Source organism: Tiliqua scincoides, chromosome 1, assembly GCF_035046505.1.
Source record: "Tiliqua scincoides isolate rTilSci1 chromosome 1, rTilSci1.hap2, whole genome shotgun sequence".
NCBI classification, from domain to species: domain Eukaryota; kingdom Metazoa; phylum Chordata; class Lepidosauria; order Squamata; family Scincidae; genus Tiliqua; species Tiliqua scincoides.
Genome location: NC_089821.1, coordinates 264,813,834 through 264,837,149, shown reverse-complemented (window position 1 = coordinate 264,837,149; position 23,316 = coordinate 264,813,834). Strand labels below are relative to the sequence as shown.

Here is a 23,316-nt window from a genome sequence, read left to right as displayed (position 1 = left end):
CAGATGCAAGGGAGGGCACCAGGATGAGGTCTCTTGTTATCTGGTGTGCTCCCTGGGGCATTTGGTGTGCCGCTGTGAGATACAGGAAGCTGGACTAGATGGGCCTATGGCCTGATCCAGTGGGGCTGTTCTTATGATTGTCGTGTGGCTTCTCGCTTTCCGAGATGGGACAAACCAGACAAAACACAGGCCCACAGTATCGCATTCAGTGGGCAACTTGCAGAGGGTAAATTAATACTCAGTGCAGTGGTCGAAGTGGTCAAGATACAACTTACGGAGGTGGTCAATATAGAGAGGTTGGTCTCCCATAGTGTATATGCAGTGTCTGTCCATACTGGGAAAATTAGGTCAACTTAAGGAGGTGGTCATTATAGAGAGGTGGTCACTTTGAAGGTTCTACTGTATATATTAAAATAACAAAAAGTAGTATTCTTGGAGTCTGCAGGAGTTTGATTCTTTGCCCCGTCCCCCACATATACTGATATCTGCAGATACTGGAGTGCTTTGAAAACCAGAAAATAGCCTTCCCTACCATGCCATTTGCAAGGCTGCAGAACAGTCTTCTGAGCTCCTCAAGGCCATTTGTGGGTCTTGGCCTGCCCCAAAATGTACGACCTGGAAGTGGCTTTACAGGAGCTCAGAAGACTGCTCTGAAGCCCTGAAAACAGTGCAGTTTGGTGGCGTGACAGTACAGAAAACACTTTTCTTACTCAGTTTTACTTTTTAATACATTTTTCAAAGGGGATCTCCACATCTGTGGCACCCATTGATAGTTAAATCCATGGATGCTGGACCTACAGATAAGGCGGGTCTATTATACATTCAAAATACTAAGTCTTGCAACCTAACGTATGTTTGTCTCTCTTTCTTTAATCCAGCATGGACATATTTCAGGAAAATATGCCCCTTCGCAGAAGACACAGCATAATAAAAAGTCAAAAAACAAGGACTATGAGAATTACAGTGATGATAATTTTGGCTACAATGAAGATGAAAAAGAGGATTTTGCTGACCAATTAAAACAATATAGACAGGCTAAAGAAAATACTGATTTAGAAGCTCCAGTTTTAAAAGAATCAGTGAAAAAACAAGGAATGAAAGGAGTTCAGAAAGGTAAGGCAGTGGTTTAGGATTAGCTTAATCTGGTTTGGAAATCTACCGTTATTGAATGGTATTGCGACATTAACACTGAAATAGTCCTCAGGGGTTTCCCCATACGAATGTCTGTTTGGAACAGAACATTTTTGTGTTGAGGTTGTACACTCAGCTGTTCCTGCCTGGGCATGGGTTACTTTTATGGCAACCTGAAGGTCAGCTGCATATTCTCCTCCTGGAATTTTCCGTCTTTAAGCCCATCTCTTGCTCTTTCAAAAACTACCTTTACTATCATTCTATTTCTTAGATTGCTTTTTCTCCCCCCCCCCCACCCCATACACCTGACTGTAGAGTGCCTTCAGAAAGTTTCAAGTATTAGAGAATGAGGGCATAGAGCATAGATAACTATGTGGAGAAAAGCCTAAAGCAGTCTTTAGACAATTTTGTTTAACAGAACTGATTTTATTTTTCCAAGTATGCCAATTATGTTTTATTAAAACAAAAAACAAGAAACATGGTATTATGCTATAAAAGCTGCAAGTAACCTCCTTGGGACAAAGTGCCAAGGTAAGACAGAACAAGTTAAGCATCTGTGCGGGTTTAGCAGCAGGGTGACAAAGCCAGAGCCCCAAACACTGCCCTTCACTTCCCTAAAGAAGAGGGGCAGCAAACCAGTGTAAGGTTTCTTAAGAATCCCAAATCAAAAATACAAAACAATGCAGTCGGACAATCAGCAGCAGGGTGGGGGCTATCCAGTGTTTTCCACTGAGTATCACATGTATTACTGTATGCCACTAGGGAATGAGTGTGTCCTTGGTGCAAGGAGCTTCAGGGACTCAAGGAATGGGTCTGCTCCCATGGCCTTCGTTGCCAACCTGGAGAATCAGAGGCAGGCAGAGAGGAACCACAATGAGACTTCTGGGGATATGCAGGTGTCATCCCATCCTCAGGTTGGCAACTCCCCATCTTCCAGAGTAGGAAGTCTCAGGGCTGGAGGATGTCATCCTGGAGAAGAAGGAAACAGTCCCCTAGGGTGGACACCTTCAGGGAGCGGGCCCATATCCAGTCACACTAAGGTTACTCCTAGGCAGGAGGAGGGTTAGGGGCTTCTTGTAGTGGGTGATTCAGTTGTCAGGAATATAGATGGGGGGGGGGGAGGTCTGTGACAGATGTGAGAACTGCATGGTGATGCCTGCCTGGTGCAAAGGTTGTGTACATCATGTCTCATCTAGATAGGGCTGGGGAGGAGATAGCAGTTGTGGTGCATGTCGGTACCAGTGACTTGGGGAAATGTAGCTTGGAGGCCTTAGAGGTAGGAAGGTAGGCCCTGGGTAGGAAGCTCAAAGCCAAGACCTCAAAGGTGGCGTTCTCGAATGTGCTACCTGTTCCACACGCAAGGGCCAGTTAGACAGGCAGAGCTCAGGGGTCTCAATGCGTGGATGAGACAGTGGTGTCAGGAGGAGGGATTTGGATTTGTTAGGCGCTAGGGAATGTTTTGGAATAAGTCGGGCCTCTATAAGATGGGCGGGCTTCACTTAAACCAAAATGGAACCAGACTGCTGGTGTGTAACATTAGAAAAGTGACAGAGCAGTTTTTTAACTGACTCCTGGGGGAAAGCTGACAAGAGCCAAGGGCATCCAGTTCAGAACTTCTCATCCTTATGGAATGAGGATGGGAAGGTTAAAGAATAACAAGGTAATGACAGAGTAAGAACTGGGAGTGGAAGCATGATGGGATGTGATAGCCAGTCCAGCAGAATGAGAGGCTGCAGGGATAAAGGAGCAAATAAGCAGCCCATCTTGGGGGACCCCATATACAGGTGTTTTTATGCAAATGCCCAAAGTCTCCAAGCAAAGATGGGAAAACTGGAATGTTTGTTGGCTAGGGAAAACTGATATAGTGGGCATAACGGAAATCTGGTGGAATTTGGAAAACCATTGGGTACCCCAGTCCCAGGCAATCAACTCTATAGGAGGGAGGGAGAGGAGCGTGTTGGAGGTGGGGTGGCCATTTATGTTAAAGAAGGGTAGAATCCAGCAAAGTAGAGATTGAAGGCGGGTCCAACTCCACCACTGTGGGTTAAATTACCAGGCTCAGGGAATGATGTAATACTAGGAGCATGCTATCATACTCTGAATCAAAAACCCGAAGAGGACCTTGAAATGAGGAATTAGATATGGGAGGCATCAAAATGAGACAGGGTTGTAATCATGGGGGACTTCAATTATCCTCATATTGAATGGGTCAATTCATGCTCTGGTCATGAAAGAGAGCCGATTTCTTGACATGCTAAATGACTGTGCCTTAGAGCAGCTAGTCATGGATCCCACCAGAGGACAGGTGACTCTGGATTTAATATTGTGTGGTACTCAGGACCTGGTTAGTGATATAAATGTTACCGAACCGTTGGGTAACAATGAGCATGCTGCAATCTGTTTTGCCATGCATGTGCCAAGCAAATCTGACACAAAAACCCTTGACTTCCAAAGGGCGGGCTTCCCTCAAATGTAGGGGCTTGTTAGAAAGTAGTTGAAAGGGAAGGTAAAAAAAGTCCAATCTCTCCAGAATGTGTGGAGTCTGTTTAAAACAATAGTAATAGAGGCCCAGCGGAAGTGTATACTGCAAAGGAAGAAGGGCTCAACAAGTTCAGGAGGGCTTCCTTCCATAAATGGAAGTCTTGCCTTTCAAGTGGGTGCTCCTTTTTTTAGCAGGGGGAGAGTAATTGGCCCACCTCACCCCAGCACTGTCTGTTCTAGTGGTTGTCTGCTGGTATTCATTTGCATCTTTTTAGATTGTGAGCCCTTTTGGGACAGGGAGCCATTTAGTTATTTGATTTTCCTCTGTAAACCGCTTTGTGAACTTTTAGTTGAAAAGCGGTATATAAATACTGTTAATAATAATAATAATAATAATAATAATAATAATAATAATAATAATAATAATAATAATAATAATAATAATAATAATAATAATAATAATAATGAGGAGGAGGAGGAGGAGAATAAAAATGAACATAAACTGTGACAAAAGAAATGTAAGTAGATGATACGGGAGGTCAAGAAAGACTTTGAGGAGCGTATGCCCAGCAACATTAAGGGGAATAACAAAAGGCTCTTCAAATATTTAGAAGCAGGAAACCTGCCAGAGAAGCGGTTGGGCTGCTGGATGGTGAGGGAGGAAAAGGGAAGATAAAAAGGAGACTTGGAGATAGCAGAGAAGTTAATTGAATTATTTGCTTCTGTCCACATGGCAGAAGACCTCAGGCACATACCAGTGCCTGAAAAGCCCTTCCTGACTAAGGAATTAAAGGCGAAATTCTAACCATCTTTCCAGCACTGAGGTAAAGACAGCACAGCTCCAAGGTAAGGGAACAAACATTCTCTTACCTTGAGCAGGCCTCTATGACTGACCCCCAGCTGCAGGTTGCAGCACATGCCCCATGGGCACAGCTATGTCAGAGCTGGAATATTAGTTAGGATTTGGACCTAAGTCAGAGTGCTCAAAATAAAGTGAGGACATTTAATGTTTAGAGGAACTTTGATTTAGGGAATGTATTTTTATCTTGATTTTGTCCATTTCCCTCCTTTCCCTCATAAATTGTATTTTTTAAACTTTGTGAATAGTTCTGTGATATAGCTTTATTCATATTTCTTGTGTCCATCTTTGATTTTTCATTCTTTTACTCCAGATGTGTTTCTGAATTAGAATTCTTTATAATTTGCTCTCTATATGTCAGTATCCTGTTTCAAGAAGCAATTCCATTTAAGTGGATAGAAAATTAGACATAACTAGGCATTAGGATATTTATTGATTTGATTTGTAATCCGCCTTTCTCCCCAGAGGATACCCACAGCAGCGAACAACATTTAAAAGCCATAAAATACATTAAAACAACAGCAATAAAATAGATAAAAAACAATCAGCAGCAATAAAATCAGCAGTAAAAACAATTAAAAGCAGCCATCAGACATCAACAGCTTGCTGGAATAAAAACGTCTTCATAAAAATGGATAGATATATTAAAGGTGTCAGGGTTCCAAAACTCATTTGTGATTTTATAATCTCAGAAATTCCCTCAAACAGCTTTAGCGCCCTGACCAGGCATGTCAGAAGAGAAAACTTATGTGGCCGATCCACTGAACAGAAAAATATAGGTGATATTAGTGTAAGTATATTCCTCTTCTCTTGCATACCATAATAATGATTACATATTATGTGTAATCATAATTGAGAGCCAGATGTTGTAGTGGTTCGGGAGTTGGGCTTAGACCTGGAAGATCCAGGTTCAATTCTCCCCACTCAGCTATGAAGCTTCCTAGGTAACTTTAGGCCAGTAAGTCCCAGCCTAACCTACCTAACAGGGTTGTTATGAGTACAAAAGATGGGAAGGAACTATGTATATACACAACCCTGAGCTCCTTGAAAAAAGGAAGGTATAAAAATGTGAAAAATAGATAAATATTCTAAACAGTTTGTAATGTGTGGTGTTGAATATTTTCTTAGGTGCTTCACAAACAGGCAATAGTTATGGCGTTGGTCGTGGGCGTGGCATTCAAAAGAAACTGAAGCGTAAAGACCGTGGTAGGGGAAGAGGGGCAAATAAAGGCACCGAAGAGGTAAATGGAAGGTGACAAGTTACATTTTAATATAAGTCACTATAATTGTGTTCAGTATGATGAATTGATAATGTTTAATTTAGAATTAAGCCTTCACTACAGTTACTTGGCAGTAAATGAATATTGCAGCCCAAGGATATTTGCATCACAGTTTCAACATTTGATGAACTTAAGCCAGAGGGAGGGATAGTATCAAATTTTGTAACATAAATAAGTAAATGGGAAAGAGAAAGATCTGTGATCAGTGGGTACATTTCTCTTGGAAAATGTAAGTGATATAAATGAACTAATGGTTGTGTAGTCAGCTAAAAGCAGTAAGAAGGCTATTGGATAGGCAGTGGGATTCATACTCCTTTTCTGGCAGCACCACTAAATTAAAAAAGGAGCAAAATTCTTTAGAGCCTTTATTGTATTTGTATTCCAAGCTATCCTGTTTCCTTTCTCATGAAGACATGAGAAGTTTCTATACAGATTTGTCCAGTGCTGGGAACTTTTATCATGACTAGAAAAATATTGAAGGCTGGATATATTTGTTCAATCTTAAGCAATTTTATAAGCTCAGCTAATCACTGTAACTTATTACTTGATTGCTGTTGTTCTGTTTTACAGTTACACCTAAAGAAGGAACAAAATTTAAAATAGAATATTTGTGTTTACAGGAAATAAAACCAGTGAAGAAATGGCCAACTATGAGTCAGGCATTTATTAACCAGCATACTGTGGAACACAAAGGAAAACAAATTTGCAAATATTTCCTAGAGGCACGCTGCATTAAGGTGGTTATATAATTGTATTCTCTTTGAACAGGAGGCCGTGGGGTCTGAATTTCATTCAAATTTGTTTAGAGAGCATTTATCGGAACTTTTGAGGGGCTTTGGCTTTTTATGTATTTTAATATTAAATATAGTATAAAAAGATCCTAAAGAAAAGGACTACTTACCATGCAGAATTTCAGAAAAACTAAGTTTAACATGGTAAATTGACATATTTTATTTATACTTATACATTAAATATGTATGTATGTAACGTATAAATAGAAACCATTATCTTTAAAAAAAAAACCACTTGATATATATTAGCATCTCTACTATAGTTCAGTGTTTCTCAACCAGTGGTACTTGTACCATTGGTGTACTTGAGGTGGCATCTGATGGTACGCATGGGACCCCCAGACCGTTGCCACCTGGCAGATAGACCAGCAGTGCAAGGTGACGAGCAGCAGTAAGAGGTTTGACTCGGTGGGCAGAGCTTCAGCATGCACTTTTCGCATGCTCAGAAAAGCCCTCCTGTCTGCCCTGACCTCTTTCCAGTGTTTGTCGCATTTGGTCTCTCCTCTCAGTCTGTAAATGGAAGTAAATGGTTATGACATCATTGCCAGTTACTTCCAGTGGTACTTCCAGTAGGTGGACCATGGGAAGTGGTACAGTGGAAGACAAACATTGAGAAATGCTGCTCTAGTTGTATATACAAGTGTATGCCACGTAACTGTTCAGTTAACAACGGACCGCAATCTTATCTTCATTCGTCTGTGCAGTCAACTAGTGTCTGGTAGTGAGTGTCTGTTTACACACCAAAGGCAATAGATTGGACTGAATGTTCACTTAATGACCTAATCACATAACAACTAGGATAAGAGAACATATCCCCGTTGTTAAGTGGCGCACACCTGTACATTCTTGGATCACTGTGATGTATTGCTACATCAATCCTGTCAATCAGTTACGTAAGAAAATATACTAACTAGTAGTAAGTGTTGAACTGAAATCTGTTTTATGAAGATGCCCATATAGTTTAATGTTATCTTTTGTTTGTGTGCACAGAATTGTAAGGCACATTGGTTTTTATCTTTTACTACTACCTTGCCTAATTTCTTAATATCTGTGAATGGTAAAATTAATATGGAAGTGCATTTCAACATTGTTCCATCCCTTAGGGGAATGCCTTTATTACAGTTTATTATATTGCCATTATAAATACTAGAGTTCCATATTTGAAACTGATAACCTCTTTTTTTATGTAACAGGGAGACCAGTGTAAATTTGATCATGATGCAGAAATCGAGAAGAAGAAGGAAATCTGCAAATTTTATATACAGGGTTATTGTTCCAAAGGAGAAAATTGTATTTACATGCATAATATCCTTTTACAAAAGTGTTCTAATAATATTGTAATTAAAGTTATTTAAAGATTTCAACTTGTACATTCCAATATAGATTTTCCTTGTTGGTGGAAGAAGACATTCAGCATGGGTTATTAAGCTACCAGGACAATATTATCTTCCCAGAGACCAGTCATGCTAATTCTCCTGATTCCCCCCACCCCCTGTTTTATTACTTTGAGGCTGTCAGCATAGCTTATGTTTTTCTACATTGCAAGTTGGAGTTTCTGTAATTATGACCCAAATTACAGTATGTTTAGAAGTGGAAGGGAAAAACCTCTTTGCTACTTATTGTCCTATCCTGTTTCTGATGGGAGAAGATAACCCACTCTGGATGCTCTCCTTCCACCAAGAAGAAACCATCTTGTAAGTACCAGTGTTCTTTTCTATCAAAATTATGATTTTATATTTTGCATAAATTGATATTTGCAAACAGATGGGTTGACCTGGAGTTGTTAAACATCAAAAATTGCTGTGCTTTTCACTTGGCAATGTATCTGCACAAAATAATTTAAGATAGAATACAGTGAGTGCTCTTTATCCACGTGCTGGGCATCTTTGGATGCTGAATTTGCACCACAGAGGGCCTCCCGGTCATGATCAGAAGCCACTTCCGGTTTGCACAGGCAACTTCTGGTCATGCCTCAGAACACCTTCTGGACATGACCAGAAGTTGGCCGGTCCAAATCAAAAGTGGCTTCTGGTAGTATCCAGGAGTCTTCTGAGGAGGATGGGAGGTTACATGCAACCTTCAGAGGCCGGGTGGTAAGTTTTGTGGCACTGTGCCGACCCCCCCCCCCCCCGGATTTCATTATCCATGGTTTTCAGTATCAGTTGGGAGTCCTAGAATGATCCCTCATGGATGCTGTGAGGGCCCATTATTTTTAAATGCAATTTAATTTCAGAACACTGTGTATGATCCATTTTCTTTCGTGAGCTTGCAGGAGAACCCATGTAGGGGAACCCATTGCGCTTGAGTTGCCCAACCTCTACTGACAGTAATCCCTCACACAAGCATCCTGAATACCACCAGGAACTCCTTGGCATATATAAGCTTCCATCCATCACCCTATTAGTAGAATTAATAGAATTATACTTGTTAAGAGTCCTTATATTGGTGTACATGAATTTCCTTGCAAGTTCTATCATACAGGAGCAAAGTGCTACCACGGTGACAAGTGCAAGTTTTCTCATGATCCACTAACTAAAGACACAAGAGAATTACTTGATAAGGTACTGTTCCTTCTGTCAGAAAAAAATAAGCGACCTCATCTTTACTCTGTAATCTTATTTCAAATAATTTTTTTTTCAAAATGGAGGAAGCCAATGATAACAGTTTAATTAAGATTTTCCTAGGCATGTTTAGTGATACTTCAGTTGTTTTCAAGCAACGTAAAAATAGGAACTCATCATTCCTTGTTTGTAGTGAGACTGTAGTGCCTGCTTTTGTCAAGCAGTCATGAAACCTTATCCTAACTCCAATCCCTCCTTCCACTCTACCTCTGTAAGGCAGAGTTTAGTGAAAGACAACCCAGTCCTCTTCTCAGTCCAGGTGGTATTTTGGGCTCCTTTTTAGCTGTCACATGCAACATACAAAAGCTGAGGTAGCTAGAATAGTATGTACTCCAAATTGGAGGTAGGTAGAAATGGCTCTTCATCATTTCTCCTTATGGCCCATGTTGCATCAAGAGCCAATATGTTGTAGTGGTTAGAGTTTAAGTTGGACCAGGAAGATCCAAATTCAATTCCTGCCTAAGTTAAAAACAGTGCCAGTGATTGGGGGGAGGTTTCTTACTGCACAATCCTGACTTTTGTTTAGGACCGTGCAAGTCCCTTGCACCAGCCTAGGAGGGTCACAAATGTGCCGTAAGGCAAAATTGTGCCTCCTTGTGAGTCAGCCAGGCCAGCACGCAGAGGCATGCCGGCCTGCGGAGGCTGACTTAAGCCTCTGCACCGACTGAGATACTGATCCTTGCATCAGCTTAGCTTGGCCGACGCAAGGCTCTGGGGTGGGCAGGGAGGAGGCGGGAGGGAAGTGTTCCAGGGCAGGTGGTGGGTGGTCCTGGGGACAGACAGGTGGGGAGTGAGAGGCGGGGGTGAGATCCAGATGCCGGATCCAAACCCCCATTCATGAGCACCGTGGAGCAACTTCAAGCTGCTCTGCTCTCCTCAGACTTGTGCCACCTCAGGAGGTGGTGCAAGTCTGAGAAGACCCATTGGGGCCAGGGTGGCTTACCTGCAGGTAAGGGGGAAAGTTTCCCCTTATCTCTGGCTGAGCCACTTTGGGCACCTATCCTACACTGAATACAGTGCAAGGCTCTTGGCTTGTCTGTTCCAGTGCAAGATAGGACTGCACCCATAGTAACAGAATAGACACCAGCTAATAAGCACTGTGCACAGCCAGCTTCTGCAGTTTTGAAGAATATTTTTCCCCAGAGTTCAGCTCCAAAAAAGGAGAGAGATGTTTGGTCTGAACGTAGTGGGGTACTTATTTTCTCTCTTTAGTATGCATCAGAAAATGACCCCCCAGTGTGGCTTGATTTGTTTATGGATGGCCAACCCCTAGCACGCCATGTACCACTTTTTAATATGCAGAATCTTGAACATGCCACTCCCAACTTATTCTGGGTGGGCATGGTCAGGTGGTTTCGCTGGCCCACATGATCTGCTGAGCCTCTGTTTGGCTATCTTCACCTTGCCCCAGGGCCTTGTCATTCCCTTTCTGGGCTTCATGCTGGGGAAAGTGTCATGCACTTGCAGCTGTGGAGCCCTGTGTCAGCGAGCATGACCTTGTCAGGCAATTTATCCTCTTAGGAAGTGTCTGCATGCCACTAGCGGCATGCTTGCAATAGGTTGGCAAACAGAAAAATAAAAAAACTCTTCAATGCATAAATTGCAGAGATGAATTTACAGATTGTAACTAAGGCAATACAGAGATCAGAACCTCTGTTTTAAAGATGTAACCTACCTTTAGCTTTTCACAATTGGGCAGAGGGAATCCCAATAATAGAACTTCATAAGTACTTATTATTAAATATGAACATTTATGTACTGCTTTTCAATGAAATCAGTTGCATAGCGAAAAAAATAAAACAACGGTATTCTGCCCAAAAGTGTTCACTGCCTAAAGAGAGAAACAAAGAAAACACCAATTAGAATCACTGAGGGAGAAGCTGTGCTGAGGTGATTAGAGACAGTTGCTCTTCCTCTGCTAAATGTGAGAAACCAATTTGGAACATTCCCAGTTAGTAAGGATTTAATGACCACTAAAGTATTACACCACAAAAAATTTTGTTCTGTTGTGTGTCTCAGGTATTGAATACAGAGGAGGAACAACAAAATGATGATGAGAAAGAAGTGGAAGAACTTAGAAAACGTGGTATAGTTCCTCTCCCTAAGCCACCTCCAGGAGTTGGACTTCTGCCAACTCCTCCAGAACCATTTTCGTTTACTGAGGAGGATGCAGAAGATTTTCAGGATCCTTCTGGTGAATTCAAGAAAATTCCGTCTCTCTTTGAAATAGTTGTTAAACCTACTGTGGATTTAGCACACAAGATTGGAAAAACGTACGTATTAAAACTGCCAAAATTACTCATGAGACAATAAAGGAGTTCGCTATGGCAGGCTTCAATTAAATGTAGGATCCTTTGCTCCACTTGTCCACCTGGTTGCTACATTTTCCCTCTCTGCCCCTTTGCACCGTCTTCCTACTTTCTCCTTCGCCATAGAACAGCACCACAACTTTGCAAGTGGGACACTCTTGTTTAACACCAAAAGTGGAAAAGTGACAGGCTCACGTGCATAATAGCACTTGGCTTCCCCTATCCAGGCTCAGTAGCATAATGCTGTTTGCTGAAATCACTGCACTTGTTTTCTCTTTGCCTTCTGACCTTGAAGGCCTGTTGATCCTTTTTAAGGCAAGAAGGAGGGAGAACTGTGTTATGGTGTAGTGCAGGAGCCACCAAACCCCTGCCCTTGGGCCAGATCAGGTGCTCCAAGATTCTTCATGCAGCACAGCAGTGGGAAAGCCTTTTTATTCCATGCCACAGCCAATCGTTGTCACTCCCAATCTTCACACAAACTTGTGCTGGTAAGCCACTCCTGCCAGGAAGTTGGGGCTCAGAGCCTTCTGGGGCGACAGGCAGCGGAAGCAGCTGCTTGGCATGAGTCTGTGTGAAGATCCGGGACAATGAATGTTGGCTGCGGTGCAGAACGGTAAAGCCTCGCCACCGCCACACTGCACTTGGACAGAGAATCTTGGAATGCAGCGAGCTGTAGTTTGGAGAACGCTGGTATAGTGGTTCTGGAGTTTGACTTAAAGCTGGAAGATCCAGGTTCAAATCCCCATTCAGCCATCAAGCTTCTTGGCTGACCTTGGGCAAGGCACTGTCTCAATCTAACCTACCTCACAAGGTTGTTATGAAGATAAAAGGAGAGAAGGAACCATGTACACCACCCTGAGCTTGGAGGAAGGGCAGTATAAAAATGTGAAAAAGATGGTTCTGCTGTGTATGAAACATAGATTTGTGAGGGAAAGCTTTAGTTTGCCACAGTGAGCTGCTGAGCAAGCAAACTTCATCCATGCCAATAGCAAACTGCAAGAATGCATAACATTTTGGAGGACGCGTGTTCAAAAATTGTGTTTAAATTCAGGTCCTTGTTGTTTAATCTACTGTGGTGATTGAACTGATATTTCAAACAGTTCAAAGTTGATGTGATCTTTAATCTACCTGTCTGAGTTTACAATTGGACATCTTCAAAAAAATCTGATTTCATGAAGTCTGGTGTCACATAGTGACAGACTGCACTGCAAATCTGGACAAGGTTGTTGTTAAGGATTATGAGGTAACACATGCAAAGCACATAAAATGTGTAAAAGTGCTATACAAATGCCATAGATATCTCTGCCTCTAATACAGTAGTCAAAGGCCAATAACTATGTAGCCAAAACAGGACCACCAATAAATAAACTGGGGGAGGGTGGACCAGAATGTAGGTCATGTCTCAAGAGGCTTGCAGAGTTTTAAAACTTTCTAAAAAGCAAAACAAAACCCTTGAGGAGGCAAGACCACCCAAACCCATTTTTTTTTAAAGAGTGTGTATAGTTAGCTTGTCCTGTTCCATTTCTTCCAGAACAGAGTTGTCAAACATAAGGCCTGCAGGCCCGTTATGGCCCGCAGAAGCTCTTTGTCTGACCCACTTTTTAACTGGGTTCTCAGCACTGACCATTTAGCAGCACTGCTTCTGCCGAGGCTCTGGAAGGAAGAAGTAGAAGGAGGCCTCAGAAGGCAAAGTATGCTATGGGGGAAGGGGCAAACTAAGGGCTGAGAGAGAGAGAGAGAGAGAGAGAGAGACTGTTGAAGTGCTTGCAGAGCCTATTATGCAGGCCACCCTTTCAGAAGCACTGCTTCTGCCAGTGTGTCACTTTGCAGGCAAAAAAAATGGAGGGCCACATGAACAGGAAAGCATATACAGAAAGGTAGAGCACTTACCAGTGTTGTCCTATTTGTCTAAAAGCAAACAAATCACTCATGTGAGAAGCTGGTTAGATGCAGCATTTAGTTGTGGACCCTCCCCCACAATTATTTGAGGAAAAAGTACAGGACTTGGCTGTCCAAATCCAGTCTTTATAAATATTTTCAGTGAATTTTCACCACTTCACTGAAGCACAGCTCTGGTTGCCTTTGGAGGGTTCACGTTGAGCCAAGTCTCACTCAACACAGGTCCAGCGGAGCCAGATCCATGGATATAAAATCCGTGGATAAACAGGCTCAACCTGTATAAATGCTCACTAGAGGGAACCAGTGAGAGTTTGTTGGAGTTTTTCCTAACATTTAACAAAATATTCACAAACCTAAAGCCCATTCCAGATTTGATAAGCTGTTCAGGGCTCAAGTAGGGCTATGCCCTTACCCAGCCCCTGCCTTCTCCTGCTCTCCAACTGATGTCAACATTCCATGGTTCCTAGTGGCCAGTGAACATTCTCTGTCTTAGTCTGTGTGTTTTGGAATTTTGTCTTTTGCTTTTAATTTAGAAATATACATAATTCTTTATAGTTAGGGGATTCACCAAGTATGTGGAAACTGCTGCCTTATTTTGGAATAGCTCAATTTTACTTCCACACTGATGGGTACTCAACTACCCAAGTTTGCTATTAGTGTATATATGATTTTCTTGACCTATTAACCTTCTATTTTACAGTCCACCAGCTTTTTATAACAGCTCATCACCACCAGGACCAGAGTTTGAAGGAAGTGATCTGCATATGTACAATGCAGAGTCAAGCCCAGGACATAATGGACCAGCAGGGCTTCCAGGTTCTCCTGGACCACAGAGTCCACCTTTGCAACCACTTCCTCCAGGTTACATAGGAACACAGGGTCAAGCTGGCGGACCTGTGCATGGACCTCAGAGTGGTCCACATTTAACACCACCTGGTGCATCGTATGAACATATGGCAAACACGCCTAGAGATAATCATTGCCCTCCTGGCCCATCGTATCAACAAATTCCTGGTGAAAGGCAACCAAATCCCGGTTATGAGTCTCTTCAGAATGCAGCCAATTTCTATGACAATTATTACTCACATCAGGCTGTACATAACTTCCAGACAACCAATAATGCTGGTGGTAAGTTTTAACATATGAAGCTTTATACTTTTGTTAGAATTATGAATTAAACATGCATCTATCAAGGATTTGATGTGTATGGTGATTGAGAAGGGTTGTGATTATAATTTCTGAAGTACACCCATTCCCCCATATCCATGAATCCAGCATCCACAGATTCAGTAACCCACAGATCCGCCTCCCAGTGCCCATTACAGTATTATTATTTACAACAGTATTTATATACCGCTTTTCAAAAAAAAAGTTCACAAAGTGGTTTACAGAGAAAAATCAAGTAACTGATGGCTCCCTGTCCCAAACATGTTCGTTTCTGTTTAGAAGCAATTGAAGCATGAGTGTTTCTTGCTTAACCAAGCAACATTTTTGCTTCACTGAAGAACATGATGTGCAGGCAACCAGCCTGCATGCTAAACGGAGGCTAATTGAATGTTAACAGGAAGCAGAAACTGTCCCTGGGCCTCAGAAAGCCATAAGAGACATTAAAATGTCACTTCCAATTTCCCGAGAGAAACAGAAAGTTGCTTTTTTGCCTCCATTTTGAAGCCTGCAGAGGCTGTAGGTGGACGTGCGCAGTCTCTTTGGGCTTCAGAAAGGCCTCCAGAGGTGACCAGAGCACAGCTCTGGTTGCCTTTGGAGGGTTCACGTTGAGCCAAGTCTCACTCAACTGGTCCAGCAGAGCCAGATCCATGGATATAAAATCTGTGTATAAACAGGCTCAACCTGTATAAATGCTCACCAGATGGGGCCAGGAATCTACTCAAGGACACAAAGTCCCCCAAAAGGATCACTAAAAGGGTAAAGTTTGCAGACTGGCTTGAAGGGAACAAGAGAAACAAAACATAATTCCCTGAATGCATCTAGCTAAGATTGCAGCTCTTATCGCTATCTATTTACATTGTCTCAAGAATTCCAGTCCCTGCATTTACTGGAGAGTAAGTGGGTGTGCCTTCTGCAAACCAGTACAGTATTAGATCTCACAGAAATATGTATGGCTTTCTTCTTCTTGGACTTGCACCAGCTGAGGCACTGGCACAGGTCCAAGCAAACCCATTGTGGAGTGGGAGGCTTACAGAGAGGGGCAAGTGGAAATAATTCTCCCTTTCCCTGCAAGCCTCCTGATCCCCCCCCCCCCCCGCTGGATACAACATGTACCTTTTTGGCAGAGCTGCATCAGTGGGGGAACAGGGAAGGATAGTTTTGGGCACTAAGTTTCATGATTGGAGGAGTGAAACCCATCTAACCTCTCCATCCCACCCTTTTACCTAGTTCAGTGGTCTCCAGATCACAGACTGCTATGTTAAAAAAAACACTGTCCTCTAGTAGAGGACAGCTTTTCATTCTGCACCACAGCCTCTTTCCAGCTGATCAGCTTAGAAACTTGCACAGGGCAGCCACGTCCACTACTTGTTGCCCCAGCAGGCTCCATGCAGAAGTAGCTGCTCAGCACATGTTTCTGATCAGATTGGCTAGAAAGATAGGAGCTTGCAGCACAGAATGGAATGCACCACCAGGGAATGACTTTTTCCTGATGTTGAATTTAGCCTGCCATAGTTTGGAGCCTGCTGACCTAGGCAGACACTTGACAGTCTCAGTAGAAAGCTTGGCTAATGCAGGCGTGAAAAGGGACGACTACTACAGGAACATTTCTCATCATGTCCCAGGCCACTTAGCCAGCATTGGTGGGGGGGGGGGGGTAAAAGAAATAGAGAAAAACAGACATTTGTTATACATACATATTCAATACGCTCTATGATTACTTTGTTACGTAATTTAGAATTCATGGTGTCTATCACCTACAACTTTAATTGCATAAAATCCATCATTTTTAACCCCCTCCTACTATGTTTTAATTCTTCAAATAGGCCGCATTCATCTTTGTGGTTTTATTCTTTTTTCCTCAGCAGATTGTTAAGGTATTATTTTCACTAAAGAGGTAATGGAGGGAATAGCAACTGCCTACTTACATGGGAGAAAGTCAAGGATGAAGTGATGCAGGGTGCCAAACCTTGCTTGTTGTCTTGCTGAGAATTAATCCTTTTCCTATCTGTGCTACCTCACCTCTTCATCTCCCAAGTTCCATCCTGGGTGGTATCTCTGGGGGTCTCTCTTGAATGTGAAGGAATGTTGGAATCTGGGCTTTAAGAAGTGATAATCAAATGATAATATTGCTTGATAATTATGACCAAAATAGATGCTAATTATGTGTAATATTGAATACAGATTGTACGTGGCAAGGAGAATTTACAGATCATCAGCCTCACCACATTTCTTCAGATTCACACAACAGTGGAAATGAGTATGAGTCAGACTGTGCCATTCCGGCAGGCCACAATTCAGGAATTAATGTACCAGACTTTCTTCCTGCAATGCAGAAAGCGCTTTTTGTAAGGCTCAGTCAGAAGCAACAAGATGACGGAGAACAGATGAGCAATCAGTGTCAGAGGTCGCTGAGCAGAGAAGAAGGTATTGCCATATTCTGCTGCTTAAATAAGTTTCAGTACTGTAGTATGATGCTTTTGTACATGAGTCATTTTTTAAAAGCCTACAAACATTTTCAGTTTACTGTCTGCCTGTGCTTGTTGTTATTTTTACTTAAAATGTTTGCATACATTGCAAAATCAGCCCCAGGTTGTTCCACAGAGGGAGGAAATTCTTTTGCAGGTTTCATTATGGAGATTAGCCTGTCTTATCCCTCCTGACCCAGTGCATCTTTACTGGTAATGATGGGGCTGTTCCCTCATCAAGATCACTCCACATTTGTATGCATGGAACTGTGCCTGAACAGAGTTTGCAGAACTAAAGTAAATGCTAGCAGCAGTGCTGCTCTTTAACATTTTGGTAGCCAAGTAAAATAATTTCTTGTGTTTTTTTTCCTTTATATCTATCATTTACAGCAAGTGCAGGTCTGATGTTGATATCCGTGGGGGTTCTGTAATGAAATCTGTGGATGCTAGGGTCCCAGTTTAAATGTCCTTTAAATATAAAAATAGAACACAAAAACCAGGTTTCCTACCTGCATGCTGCAAAATCATGCCGTTTCCAAACCTTTTGGGGCTAAAAATAGATCTAAAGACCCACTTCCAGGTCTCCCAGTGTCACCCCAGAATGCATTGGTATAGAGCTATACTGCATTCAGCCACTAGATGGGGCTGAATGTAATGAAAGTTCCAATTTAGTATATGTGCTGCCAAAGTGAGCACGTAATGGAAGTTAATGGAATGAAATTCTTGTTGTTGGCATCCTTCAGTCTTGGAAGACTATGGTATCGCGCTCTGAATAGTGTTCTGGAACAGAAATAATAATAATACAGGTATTTATATACTGCCTTTCTTGGTCTTTATTCAAGACTTTATTCAAGGCGGTTTACATAGGCAGGCTATATTAAATCCCCGTAGGGATTTTTACACTTGAAAGAAGGTTCTATCTTCCAAGAACCACAACATTCAGATGTTTCATTCTGATCTGGTTTCACATTCTGGCCTCCATCCTCCCACGTTCAGAGCAGATGGAATAACTCGGCTCAGCTTGTCAGCTGCTTCAAGGTCGCACGGTGCTGGTGGCCTCAAACAGGCAACCTTGTGGATGTTATCTTCAAGCAAATGGAGGCTCTACCCTCTAGACCAGACCTCCTGCCCCTAGACCAGACCTCATGCCCAGAGGAGGTCCTCTCCAGTGCGCGAAGCCTGGGTAAAGTAGATACGGAGGATAGACTGTTACCCATGCAGCAAATCCCCCCTCTCCACGTCGCTGAAATGGTCCAATGGAAAGGCAGAAGCCAATACGGTTGGTTCCAGCGGTGTCACAGGAGTTGCCAGAACGTGACTGTGTTTAGACATGAACTGCCTCAGGGACTCCGGCTCCAGAATGAAATTATTCCATTAACTTCAATTACATTCAGCACCATCTAGTGGCTTAATGTGGTATAACTCTATACCAGGGGTGTCCAAAGTTTTTGGCAAGAGGGCCACATTATCTCTCTGACACCGTGTCGGGAGCCGAATTAATTTACATTTCAAATTTGAATAGGTTTACATAAATGAATATATTAAAGATGAACTTATATGAACGAATGAAGGTCTTGCTCAAGGCCTATAAAAGGCCGTGCACAAACCAAGGCTGGCCTTTCCTTTGCTGCCGCTGCTGCATCACAGATGTGAAACAACAAGCAGTGGCGGGAGCCCTCATCCCACAGCTCACTCGAGAGGCCAAACAGTTGCCCTCATGCTGAGAGCGGTTGCGTCGGGACAGTGTGGGCTCCAACAAATCTCCGGAGGGCCAGACACCCATTGGAGACTAGGGGCTCCCTGAGGGCCGCATAGAGAGGCCTTGAGGGCCACAAGTGGCCCCAGGGCCGGGGTTTGGGCACCCCTGCTCTATACTATACAACAGCGTTTCTCAATCGCCCACCGTACTACTTCGCACGATCCACCTATTGGAAGTATGACAGGAAGTATATGGCAGTGATGTCCTCGCAAGTTATTTCCAGGTTGGAAGGTCAGACACAACATGACAAACACTGGTAAGAGGCTCAGGGTGGACAGGAGGACTTTTTGAGTGCATGAAAAGCGCACACTGGGCTCTGCTCACTGAGCTGAACCTCCTACTGTTGCTTGTCAGGTTGCATGGCTGATCTTGCTGCTAGGTGGTCCCTTTGTACCAATGATGGTACGAGTACAACTGGTTAAGAAACATTGCTATGCAACAAAGGGAGTCCAAAAGTGGTTCTTTAGAGCTATGTTTAGTCCTGAGAGGCTTGGAAACATTGTGGTTTTTTCCCATGTGAAGGTAGGAAACCCAATTTTCATTCACTTTTTTTGGATTTAAAGGACAATTAAACTGGGACCCTAGCATCCATGATTAGTCAAATCCACTGATGCAAGGCTCCTACTATATATATCCAGGTGGCCAACTTTTCAACTTTAGGGCTCCTGGATCTTTAACCTTTGGGTAGAAGAGGAAATTTCAGCAGTTGCAGTTTGTCATCTGTGAGATCTGAAAATTCCTCCTCTACCCAATGGATAAAGACCCAGGATCCCTAATGTTGAAAGGTTGGCCACCCCTGGTATATTTGTCAAAAACATGGGCACTGTTCCCTGTAAGTTGCACGACTGCATAGCTACAACTGATATCCTGTGTAGCTTCTCTCTGCACTCTGGAGCTCAGTGATGATGGTGATGTCACCACTGGGTGCTCTGGACCTGCCTTCCCACAGCCCACATAGAGTTCTGTGCACTCCTTAGAAGGAGTGATAGGGAACACAGGTCATGGGGAGTGGAGGTAAATATTCACCCCCAGCAGAGTTGATGCTGTTCCTATAAAATGGAAGACTGTTGTTGCACTAGTACTGGTTAAAAGTCCAAATACATGCATTATCTCCTTGAAACTGTAGTTCCCTTTCCTAGTAGTATAGAATTTAGCTAGATTCTAGTGTCCATTAATCCAGACTTTGTTCCTACCCAAGCAGTGTTCCTACCTACACTGAGCTAGATCCTGGGCCCAAAAGGTGAATGCACAGAACCTGCCTCAACACTGTGGTGTTGGCAAGAAAGGAAGTTCTTTATTGTAAGAGGGTGAAGTTGGAGGAAAGAATTGACAGTCGGGTGATTTGTGCTGAGAAAAACCACCTAATCTTTTCCTTTTCTCTTGATCTCTGCATAGCTGTAACAAAGTAAAGAAATATTTTTGTGCCAGACGGTTATTCCTTCATGTGATTAGTTGCTTTTCATTCCACTAAAATATTTTGCGTATTTATGCAATGCTTTTTCAGTGTGCTAAGTGCTTTACATCTGAACATGTAAACATATTACATCTGAACATATACATCTGAACTGAGACCTAGACAGAACTATTAATATTGACATCTTGTATGGTGTGCTTCTGTTGATACATGGCAGTATGGCACTTAGCTATCATAAGACAGTCCATGTTATTGACTTTTTTGCCATTTATGATCTTCTACATAGTTCTGCTGCCTGAGCAATGTGCATATTGTTTATGCTTTTTATATAAAGGGTATTCTTTGAGAGTATCAAACAAATAGCATTTGATATTTGTTTTAAGAGTTGAGTTTAGCTAATACAAACTATTGTATCAGACTTCTTCAGTGCTTACAGCAGTTGTTTTGTTCCATGGGAAATAGAATTTCCCTCTTTTGTATAGTCCAGTTTTAGTAAAAGTTTCCAGGCACTGGTGATAATTATACTTTTTGTATCTTTAGACAATACATAACATGCTAATGACATTTGCATGGGGTCTTTTCTTTTTGTAGATGATAATGTAAACTGGTATTCCAGTAGTGAAGAGGAAGAAGGGAGCAGTGTCAAGTCAATACTAAAAACCTTAAAGAAACAAAGTGAGACATTTAGAAATCAGCAGCAGTCAGTTGACCAGCAGTTGCGTGTAATGCCTACTGACCCAAGACTTGCTAAAGAGCGAGGCCCAGGAAACCAAGCTGTTGATCCCAGGTTGAGATCAGCTTCAAGAGCAAATGCTAGAAAACCTTCTGAACCAGGAGTTTTGGACCCAAGACTTGCACGAGATCCTAGAATCTTAAAGGGTAATGAAAGCAGTCATGCAAGTTCATCTGCTGGTGGAGCAAAGCTCGATTTGCATCACGCACACCCTAGTGTCAAGGTCATGCAGAAAGGACTGGATGAGGAGGAAGAGGATGTAGAACGAGAGCTGCGAGAGAGAGCTTTTCTAATTCCGTTGGAACCTCTACCTGGAGTAACGTTACGAGATCCAAGATCTCAGCTTAGACAGTTCAGCCACATTAAAATGGATATTGTTCTGAACAAACCCAACTTTGCTAAACATATTGTATGGGCTCCTGAAGATCTCCTCCCAGTACCTTTGCCAAAACCTGACCCAGTATCTTCAATCAATTTACCCCTTCCTCCACTCATAGCTGACCAGAGGTTTAATCAATTACGGAATAACAAAAGTGATCCCAACCCAAGTGCAATGCCATCTGACCCAAGATTAGCAGCAAAAGCAAAAAGTAACTCCAGTTTATCAAACAGAAGTAGCTCTCTGGACCATCCTGCAGAATTGCACCCTGGTAACATAGCAAGCAAATTAGGAGACCCTCGCTTGCAAAAAACTATCGACCCCCGACTCCACAGACTGTCTAGTACGGACTCTCATCATGGAATAATGAAAGATTCTCTGCCTTCAAAAGCAGATCCCAGATTAGCCAAGTCTAATGCTAGTACAACACAGTCTTCAGAAGCTGCACATTTTCAATCCGATTCAGATGTATTGCCTCCATATGCACCTAAGCTATCATCTGCTAGTGCTAGATTGGGCACTCCTAGCTCAATTCTTAGTGGCATTAGTTTATATGATCCAAGAAATCATACTTCATCTGATCCCTCTCCAGTGAATTCAGGGGAGAATGGAGAGAACCAGAAAAAGGGCATTTTGAAAAATGCTGGCCAAAATGAAGCTACTCTCTCAGAAGAACAATTGCCTCAAAAATCATCCCCAAACATAGAAAAAAGCCTGGAAGTGTTTGGAGATGCCAGTCCAGAAAAAGTGAGTAGTGTCGGTAAATCTCAGGCTAAGCACTCCAGTGCTGCTCCAGCAGTGCACAATCTTCCCATCCAAGCTTTGTCAGGGTTGATCAGACCACAGTACAGTGATCAGAGGCAAGTGAGGCAACCTGGACAGATCACTCAGATACCAGAGAGTGATCCAAATTTGGAATCAGATGACAAATCACTGAAAGACGTATTCAAGACTTTTGACCCAACTGCTTCACCTTTTTGTTAGCTATTGGTTTATTGAGACTTTTTACCATTGTGAATAATGCAGATTTCTGCAATTTTGTAATAGGTTTACCTCAATGCTTTATTTATTTTTAAATTATAACCAGAAACACTTTTGGGCTGCTATTTTCAGAACCACATGCAGTAAACAGTAAGCTATAGTGTTTGCCAAGTTGGTATTTTCTATATAATTTTCCCATTTCAGGGAGACTAATCATTGATCTCTTTAAAAATAAGTATATCATGTTAGATCTGAAAGAAGCACCTTCATTGTAAATAATCATCATCAAAGATTTACTTTGGGAACTTGTATATGTGTAATGTGTCTTTTCAAAATCAGCATTTAGAGAATGTTTGCCACTTTTGTATGATTGTAAAGGTTCAAGCAATATAATGTACATTGAGAGACTACTTAAGATGACAATTATCAAGCCAAACATGCAAGTTAAAAAAAAAAATCTTTTCTGAGCATTTGACACAAAGCATCATTTTTTATTCATGATATTCTTAGCCTAAAAGATACTGTATTGCATATTGAGAAGCTGAAACAACTTTTTAAAGTATTTTATTCTATACTGTATATAGAAGGAATTGCAAAGGACATAACTAGAACATTACTATTAAAAGTGAAACACACCTAAATTGTATGTGTAAAAAATGTATTTACTTTTTTCGTTGTATACACTATTCTCAATTAGTGCTATGTCACATTGTGGTGTTCATGTATTCCATGTATTTTTGTATTCAGCTGTTTAATTTGTATTGCTTTTTTTGTATTGATGTAATTACAGTAATATGTATTCATGTGTCTCTATGACATTTTTAACAAATTAAAAAAGACAGTGAAAATCCAAGACTCTTCATGAACTAGTGAACCGCCAAGTGGTTAAATGCTTTAAAAATGCAAAATTGTGAGAGTTAACATTTCCTGGAATGAATTCAGAGCAGTGTATGTGATAGAGCTTGTTTTCCTTCCTTCCTTCCTTCCTTCCTTCCTTTTTTGATCCTCACATCAGCTCTGGAGGTAACTAGGCTAAGAGAGACTGCG

The 23,316-nt window shown here is 42.0% G+C and overlaps 1 protein-coding gene across 1 annotated transcript in view; it reads left to right on the top strand.

The window, feature by feature from the left end:
- ZC3H6 (zinc finger CCCH-type containing 6) overlaps nucleotides 1–23,016 on the top strand; it is a 41,674-nt gene extending 18,658 nt beyond the window's left edge. Inside the window, exons 4-12 of the mRNA XM_066611850.1 lie at nucleotides 879–1,113; nucleotides 5,600–5,712; nucleotides 6,372–6,488; nucleotides 7,736–7,847; nucleotides 8,994–9,103; nucleotides 11,183–11,436; nucleotides 14,072–14,499; nucleotides 16,720–16,962; nucleotides 20,768–23,016. Of these exons, the coding sequence (XP_066467947.1) occupies nucleotides 879–1,113; nucleotides 5,600–5,712; nucleotides 6,372–6,488; nucleotides 7,736–7,847; nucleotides 8,994–9,103; nucleotides 11,183–11,436; nucleotides 14,072–14,499; nucleotides 16,720–16,962; nucleotides 20,768–22,272 (3,117 nt within the window). The 3' untranslated portion in view covers nucleotides 22,273–23,016. The remainder of the gene's footprint in view (nucleotides 1–878; nucleotides 1,114–5,599; nucleotides 5,713–6,371; nucleotides 6,489–7,735; nucleotides 7,848–8,993; nucleotides 9,104–11,182; nucleotides 11,437–14,071; nucleotides 14,500–16,719; nucleotides 16,963–20,767) is intronic.
- Nucleotides 23,017–23,316: the final 300 nt, after the last annotated feature.